An 8,940-nucleotide genomic window follows, 5' to 3' on the forward strand; every position below is an offset into this window, starting at 1 on the left:
TATCGTCAAACCCTCAAAATCATGTTTTTTTACCAAAACTATAAAATCTGATTTAACGTTAAAACTGCAAAACCAGAATTTCCCAAAACGCAAAAAAAACATCTTTCTCACCAAAGTCGTATAGTTGAAATTTCCTACTAAAACTGTAAATTGGAATTTTCTGTCAAAACTCTATAATCGGATTGTTCTATTAAAATTTCAAAACAACATTTTCCGGTCAAAATAAAAAATGTGATCAAAATTTTATTTTCTTTTAAAACTATAAATCATATTTGCTCGCCAGATTCACAAATTCACCTGTCAAAACCTTAATTTATATAATTATAATTAAATGTTACAAATATTTATTTAAAGTTGAATCCAAAAAATATCCAAATCTGATTTTTTTCACAAAAAATAATTTTCAATATAATTTATTCAAACAAAATAATTGATACGTTTTTAATAATATAAATCATATCTTTTTAGCTTTATCAACTAGTAACATTCAAATGTTATTATTAACAAAAACTTAGCATTTGGATGTTATATCTAGATATAAATATTAACTATAAAGAATCATATTGGAATGTAACATCCATATATTATGTTCAATTGCTGCATTTAGATGTTGTATTAAAATGCAAAAACGAATATGGTCAACTTCTCCTTGACACTATTTGAGAACTAATTGTTTATGTGTCATCACTACGATCATTATAAGAAAAAAAGGTGCATTATCCTTTTATAAATGATGACATGGATCATATTCAATTATGACATGATTTAACATAATTATAACTCAAAGTTAAATGATAGAAAATTCAAATTTAAAACAATATGTATATAGAAATTACAATAATTTTAAAATTATATGCAAAATAATTTAATCTTAGATAAAATTTTTCATAAACTTACAAACTAAACAATTTAATAAAAATAAATTAAAATATTCATTTATTTATTAGTATTTTATACATTTCAATGTTTCTAATGAGAGTAAAACTGTAAGAAGATATTTCTTTCTTATATTTTCATGATTAAATTGTTCTATATATTTTTTAATGTTTTTATTATTTTTAAAAATATAGTACATGATACCATAATTAAGACATAAAATACTAGAATATAAATTATCATATGCAAATAAATTTTCCTTATATTATAGCATTTATAATATTTTAAAATCGCAAATAAACTTTTTTACAAAATAATATGTGTTTCATATTTGCAAAAGTTATTTATTCAAAAATATACTTCAAACTATAATATCGCCTTTAGAAAATTGTCTCATTACCATATTATTTATAAATAATATAAAATTATTTTGTGAAGTTATTACATGATGTTAAGATTATGGTAACACAATCAATTTATTATAGATATATTTATATTTTTAAAAATTAGATATTTTAATATTTTTACTTTTTGTTGGATAATTAAATAAGTAAAGTTATATTCAAGTTTATTACTCAACGTAAGGATAATCCTAATCAAGTTTCTAAATTGCGGAATGTATTAAACATTTAATTGCGATAAAATAATTTAATTGAATGATTATTATTCGATTTATTAGGCTTAATAATTTTTCTATAAGTTAAATATTTTTAAATAAAACAAAAAGCTAAATTTATTAAAATTTATTTTTGAAAAAAATCAATAGTCTAAATTATTATTGGAAAATACCATAGAATAGCACTAAAAAGTTTCTGTCACAAATATATACTTTAGAGATCAAAATAACCAAAATGTTTCATTAAAGAAGTAAATATACATTTACACCTATAGGATTAACTAATCCAAACCTTAGGGTTTAGAGCTAAGGGGTGGGGATTTGCGATTGAGATTTAAAATTTTATAAAATAAAAATAAATATTAAAAATTTAAAAATAAAATTTTTATAAATAGTTTCAAAAAGTATTTTCGAATTACAAAATAAAAATTTGAAAAAAGTAAAATGAAAATTCGAAAAGAAAAATTTATAAAAAGTTCGAATTTGAAAACATATAATCTAAAACTATAATTTTTTATTTATTATTTATTATTTATTATTTTTTATTATTTTATTATTTTTATATATCTAAGATACTATGATCTTTTTACCTATTAAATGAAACATTTTGGTCATTTTCCTCTTTGTGGTCTATTTTTGCGATCAAAACTTGAAAATGTTATATTTAGGAGAATTGCCCATTATTATTTCAAGAAATACAAATATTTTACTAAATTAAAATAATTTAGATATAACTAAAAAATTAGAAATGATTATTTTATACTTTTTTAAATTAGTGAATGTAAAACTAAATGTAAATAATATATATATATTAAAAAAATAAAAAATAAATAAAAAATTATTAAAATTATTATTTTCGTGCCTAACGTAGAAATCATCAAGTTTAAAATTAATTAGGAAGCGTAGACAACCCTGTTAGTGTTTCTGGACGATATTAAATCATGCATCATAGCCACTAGACACTAATAGCCATTGTGGCTGTGGCTAAAACTTCTGTTGAGCTCAAAGATCTTGTAATCATGGATTAATTAATGAGAATTTGATATTGAGATAAAAAAAAAGTCTCTAATGTTAACGAAAGAAAAAAAAACAAACAAAATGGACTACACATTGGTTCATTATAATTTTGAAAATCATCGTAAACCACAACAAAACATGGTATAGGAGTTTATATACTAAGACTATACTGGCTCTGACAGAATCCTCCAACGTTCTCCCTCGATGACACAACAATAATCAAAACTTTCACTCTTGTAAGATCGGAGACAAAAGCAAATCACAGAGCAATCTCTGTGAAGCAATCTTGATGCGGGTATTGGTCGAAGAAGTGGGAAAAGATCACTCATCATCTGATGGCAAAGTCGGGCTTTTCGAGCAGCTTTCTTGGTTGTGAAGTTCCAGCATTCTCTTCTCTGGATTACAAAGACCTGCACCAGTTTTATATGACCAATCAAATGCTAGTCTATGTTATTGAACTGAATCTTGATCCAACGACAGAACAGCGTCCAGACAGTACTTATTTGTGTTAATTATTCAAAGCTTCATCAAAGAAATAGACAGAACCTGAGCACTTGGGGATGTCCCAAACAGCAACAGAGGAAGGCGAACATTCTGGTTCGCAAAGGATGTGATGGTTCTCGTGGTTGACGTTCATTGCTAGCATCCACGCACCTATTGTTACGTCCTCGTTGTTAAACATCCTGAAACTGCAGTTGCCCGACAAATTTTTATTTACGACACTAAGAGAAGAGGGACACTATGATATTATTTTTGTCAAGTTATGAAACAGATCTTGCCTGTTATTCTTGAGGGCAACCAAACTTGCTACGACGTCAGAAGAGAGAGCATAGATTGGGCCATAAGCATGAAGAAAATATTCTTTTCCCAGCAGATGAGACAATGGTTCATACCTGTGAAATTCCAATCAGAATTTTTTTAAAAAATATTAGTTCTCAGTTGTGTTCTCTCCTTCTTACCATTTGAGCTTAGGATCAGTGAAAACTGGACCCTTCTTCAAGCATCCTAGGTATGTTTGAGAGTGACTCCGCTCTTTCGCCAATAGCAGAGAGAGTCGATCTGTGGAGAAAACAAACAATAGAAGTTCATAAAAAGGCCAAAACCTTTTTTTAGTTTGTCCTGAAGTCAGAGATCGACCACAAGAGATAACCCACCTGGCCTCAAGTATATGTCATCGTCAGCTTTGACATAGAACTCAGCATCGTAAAGCGCATATGCAGCTTTGAAGAAAGCCAAACTATACAACAACAAAAGAAGATTGAAGACTAGCCTTTTGGGTCATCATACTATGTCAGATGAGATCTGGAGAAGGAAAAAAGAGAGAGAGAGAGAGAAGCAAATCATTCTCACTAACGTTTTGTAAGGGAGCTTACTGTACTCCTCTTCTATATCTAGCTGTACGAAGTCATCATACTCTGCGATCTCCTTTCTGAGCTCAACCATTTTTTGCTCATTCTTGGTCTTTCCTATCACAAACCTAATGGCCAATCCTGTAGATTCCTCCAAGCTGCAAAGAATAATGTTACTCAGTGCAAAGGACAACACAACTTGATCCATCTATAGAGTATAAGCATGCAAGAACCAACGTACTACAGCAAAAACAAGAACCATGTAATAGTGAAAGCATCCAAGAATCAAAGTAGCACAGCCATGTAATAGTGAAAAGCATGCAGAAACCAATGTGCAACAACAGCAAAACAAAAACTATGCAATAGTGAAAGCATCAAAGAATCAATGTGCTGCAGCAAAACAAGAACCATGTAATAGTGAACCTAGAGAGATTTTGAGATCAAAGCATCCAAGAACCAAACAGAACCATAATGTACTAACTACAACAAAACAAGAGCCAATGTGCTACACTACAGCAAAAGAAGAACCATGGTGAAAGCATCCAAGAACCAATATACTACAGTAAAACAAGAAGTCAAGAACCATGGTTTGATTATACTGTCATTTCCTGAATCTAGTGAGATTTTGAGATCAGAGCTCACTAGTACTCAGCACCTAATCCAGGAATCAAGATCAAAACAAACTCAAGATTCAAGTAAAGATGTCACATGTGCTAATTCAAATCCAGATCAAACCAATGGCAAGAGAAATCGAAACCAATCAGTACCGTCGAAGTCCTTCCGGATCTGACGGCATCCACGTCTTCCTCAGTGCTTGTCTCCGGCCAGTGGATCCAAATCCGGTTTGAATACCAACGAATCCCATAACCTTATGCCTCCTCCCATCGCCACCACCCGCGCCGTTTCTATTCCCGGCGACGTCCCAAACGACTCGCACCGTCTTCGGAGGAGCGTTCGTCAAGCAATTACGGCCGGTTAATCGGAGAGCCGGGAAGAGAATCACGGCGAGTCCAAATGTGAATCCGGCGATTCCGATAGCTAGGGAAGTTAACACGATAAGAGCGGTTGATCGGCGCGTGGCGAGTGAGGGACGCGCGTGGAATAGCTTGCGAGGAGATTGCATTGTTGTGTGCAAAGCAGCTACACCTTCGTTAATGGCGCCACGGGTCTCTCCGATCCGGTGGATCCAGATGTATTAGGATCCGGTCACGTATTGATGGTACTTGCCAATAGCTCTTTTGTGTAGGGACAGAGGTTATTAATTCTTTTTTTTTCTTTCCGTTTTTGGACAGAGGTTATTAATTAATTTTTAGTTTTTAGTCGTATATATATGAAAAACGTCTTCTAAACGTCATCTTATATATTACTCCGGAGACAAGCACTTAGGATTTATTCTTGTAATGTTATATTCCTTCCATTTCAAAATGATACTCCCTCACTTTTTAATAAATGACATTTTTATTTGCTTTTTTTTATTTATTTCAAATTTTACAATATTTTCAGTTTTCAATATAAAATTTTTATTAGTTTTTGATATTAAATATTTTTTATTATCGAATTATAGTCAGATATATAATGATGTTCTCCTATAGAATATGTATGTAATCAAATCTTCCTATACATTAAAAGAGAAGTCACTTTAGTGATTTCTGCTGACATGGCATTAGTATAGAGCTTCTCAGAAAAATTGTTATAATTCTATTGGTCGATTTTTTTGAATTTTATTTTTCATTTATTTTAATCAATCACTTATGTAGACAAGCCCAAAACTATTGTCGATTTCGTTAAGCCCATATATAGCTAGGAGATAATAATTATCGATTTTGTTTAGCTTTGGGCAAAATTTAGAACTAATACAAATATTAAAAACTTTCCTTATTATACAAACAGTAAACTTGCGCATGTTGATATCATATTAATTACATTTGCTTAGAAAATATTTTAATGGTTTTTAATTAGTAGGGGTGAGCGTTCGGATTCGGGTCGGGTATTTTGAATTTTCGAGTATTTCGGTATAGAGGTGTAGAACCCGTTCGGGTATTTCTGTACTTCGGATCGGGTTCGGGTATTTTTAGTTCGGATTCGGTTATTTCAGATCGGGTTCGGATATTTAGATTTTGAAAAAAAAAATTAAAATTTTCATTTCTCAAGTTTTTTATATTTAAAAATATATAACTTTCAGTTAACTAATTTTTATTTTTAATAGATTGAATGGTTAATAGATTTGGACATAAAAATTTAAAACTAAAAATGCATTAATTTAGTTATTTAAAAAAAAATTGGATGTAACTTTTTGTTAATTTTTTAAATAAAAAACTTGACATACATTTTCGGATCGGGTTCGGGTGCCACTTCGGATATCGGGTAAAGTGTCCATCCCTACTAATTAGGTTGTTTGTTTTTAATAACTTACCTTTCTAATATGGATTACTTGCGTAAGTTGAAATCATTAAATATGCAAATAACTTATTGACAAAATTTGTTTTTAATAACTTACCTTTCTAATATGGATTACTTGCGCAAGTTGAAATCATTAAATATGCAAATCACTTATTCACAATATGGATTACTTGCGCAAGTTGAAATCATTAAATATTATCGATTTAGTTTACCCTTGTTCAAGATTTAGAATTAAGACAAATATTAAAAACTTTCCTTATTATTCAAACGGTAAACTTGCGCATGTTGATATCATATTTATTACATTGCTTACAAAATATTTTAATGTTTCTAATTAGGTTGTTTGTTTTTAATAACTTACCTTTCTAATATGGATTACTTGCGCAAGTTAAAATCATATCATATGCAAATCATTTTTTGACAATACACATTTAATATCTTTCTTTAAACGATTTCATTATTTATTGTGCAAAATATTGTGCGTCATTAATATGAGAAATAAATCAACTGTATATATATATATAGGAGACACCCAAGGTCTTAAAATACAAACATTCTCTTTTCATTCTTTAAAGTATTATTCACAAATCTTCCTCTCATACTATTAAGGTATTACGACGATGCTGCTTGTGTGCTAAGAAAAATGTGTTTAGATCTACTCTTCCACTCACTTTGCCTTGGAAGTTCAATAAACATGTACAGCCTAATAAAGGACTAACCCGCAAAGGCAATGAGAACTCATAAGAGCTATGTTGTGTCATTGCTGTTATTCGACAATATGTTTTCTTAGCATATAAATCACTTTTATCTCCTCTATACTTCTTTCTGTTAAAATTTTGTTATTACATGACAGTGGCGATCGAACTCCAAAACAGAAGGTGAAACTAAATGTTACAGAGGAGAAACTGTTAAACCTGATGCTGAAGTACAATGGTGGAAAGCCAAGAGCTGAGGTGCGAGATGCTCCAGCTTTTCTGTCATCCATCTTTTATCAGAGCCTTGATTCATTTTATTTTCTTTTTTTCTTTTTGTAGACAAAACTAAAAAGTGCAGTCCAGTTGCAAGACCTATTAGATGCAACAAGAATGTTAGTCTCCCGTACAGGGTAGAACCATGAACTCAACTATTTGTGTCTTGTCTCCAAAAAGCATGTCTGATCTATCATTTCCATGTGTTGAATACTGGTAACGACAATATGGTCTTCCTTTTTTTATATGTAGACCAGGTCGTGAGAGTGATAGTGATCCAGAAGACCTTGAACATGCTGAGAAGCTTCGCCAAGTTAAAGCAGTTATTGAAGAGGTTCTTTAGTACTTTCTCTTTTTTGTTGAATATAGTCCGGGGAAAGTATTACATAGTATCATTTAGGAATACTATCTTATATCATTTTTTTTGTTGAATATACTATATCTTATAAGTAAGCTAGCATTATGCATTTTTTATTTAATTCATGAGGTCATTTTCAAAGCAGTCAAAAAACCTAAAAAATTAATAATCGAACCAGCCACCTTTTTTTATTAGACCGGATATTAGTTTCACCAATAATCGTGGTCAACTTACCAACATGGTGCATATATGTCAAATTGACAAATCTACGTTTAAGTAACCCAACCTGTAAGGGATTTAGATTTTTTTTGTGAATCTCGTGGACTGATCTATCGCAGATTGGGGTTCATAGGTGAAGTTTCAAAAAATTGTTATAATTTGATTGGTCGATTTTTTTTAATTTTTATTTATTTAATTTAGATCTAAAAATTTTAGATAAGTCTAAAATCATTTAACATCACTTGTCATATAATCTAACGAATATTACAAATAATAATTTATGGAAACTAATTTTCGAAATTATAGAAAGATTAATAATGTTTTGTTTATTACTTTTAATATCTATAAACTATAAAATACAATGAACGAAATTTTATATAAGATAATTATAATTGTTTTATACTCTACTTGATGACTTGTGTTCGAATATAATTATATAATAACTATTTTAAATATTACAAAATCCAAAAATGTTTATTAATATTATTTTTAAATTATTTATCATTGTTTAAAGAATAAATTTATCATAATTTTAAAATAGTTTATAAAATGCTTACAAAATGCAAGGCAAAGTTGCACTTTCAAGAGTTAAGTCGAGATCTGGATTAAAAATCCTAATAACTGGTAAAGAAGGGAAGCCGCAGACAAAAATATTGAATGTTGTCTACAAACAAGTTTTTCAGAATATTCCGTAGTCACAGTACGTAATTTTAATCTACATTTTTTTTTCAAATACAAATTTTAAAATAAATAAACTGTTGCCATTATTTATTTTTTATATTTGCTAGATGGGTTGTGATGAGTTAGAAAACCGATGACGGTATGTCAATTTAATATTATTTCATGTTCAATAAAATTTAGAAATTTATAAATCTATCAAATAATGTTAACCCGTCAAATTACTTACAAAATTTATTTAGTTTTTTGCAAGTTTCTAATTGAATTTGCTTTCTTTATCGAGAAATGTACTTCATAATTTATATTATTTATGGATAATATTTTGATTTTTTTATATTTTGTTTTATTATGTCTACATAAATGTTTGTTTATTATTTATGGAAAAATAATATTATTCACCTAAAATAAAGAATTACGAAACATATACAATACAATTCTAATTAATGATAATATAAAATC

General features: G+C 29.3%; 1 protein-coding gene across 2 annotated transcripts; it reads right to left on the reverse strand.

The window, feature by feature from the left end:
• Positions 1-2,501: 2,501 nt before the first annotated feature.
• Positions 2,502-5,260, reverse strand: LOC103868441 (probable beta-1,3-galactosyltransferase 14). 2 transcript variants are annotated; one of them, XM_009146533.3, is made up of 7 exons: positions 4,626-5,260; positions 3,864-4,016; positions 3,664-3,746; positions 3,469-3,568; positions 3,289-3,402; positions 3,056-3,198; positions 2,502-2,904 (listed from the first exon to the last, which is right to left on the reverse strand). In XM_009146533.3, exons 1-7 carry the CDS (start codon positions 4,979-4,981, stop codon positions 2,831-2,833), a joined length of 1,023 nt encoding a protein of 340 aa, XP_009144781.1. In that variant the 5' UTR covers positions 4,982-5,260; the 3' UTR covers positions 2,502-2,830. The 2 variants fall into 2 exon arrangements, with proteins under 2 accessions (XP_009144781.1, XP_009144780.1); XM_009146532.3 differs by having other exon boundaries at positions 2,502-2,919; positions 4,626-5,177.
• Between the last annotated feature and the right edge of the window lie 3,680 nt (positions 5,261-8,940).

The sequence above is a fragment of the Brassica rapa genome, chromosome A05 (genome assembly GCF_000309985.2).
Source record: "Brassica rapa cultivar Chiifu-401-42 chromosome A05, CAAS_Brap_v3.01, whole genome shotgun sequence".
Lineage (NCBI taxonomy): Eukaryota > Viridiplantae > Streptophyta > Magnoliopsida > Brassicales > Brassicaceae > Brassica > Brassica rapa.

Bases quoted from the DNA above. Each gene is read 5' to 3' on its own strand.
- LOC103868441 (XM_009146532.3), bottom strand. From the start codon at position 4,981: ATGCAATCTCCTCGCAAGCTATTCCACGCGCGTCCCTCACTCGCCACG. The intron at 3,747-3,863 runs GTTAGTGAGAAT...GTTGTTGTATAG, and splicing joins AGTAAGCTCCCTTACAAAAC to TTTGGCTTTCTTCAAAGCTG. The intron at 2,920-3,055 runs GTTCTGTCTATT...AAACTGGTGCAG, and splicing joins GGACATCCCCAAGTGCTCAG to GTCTTTGTAATCCAGAGAAG.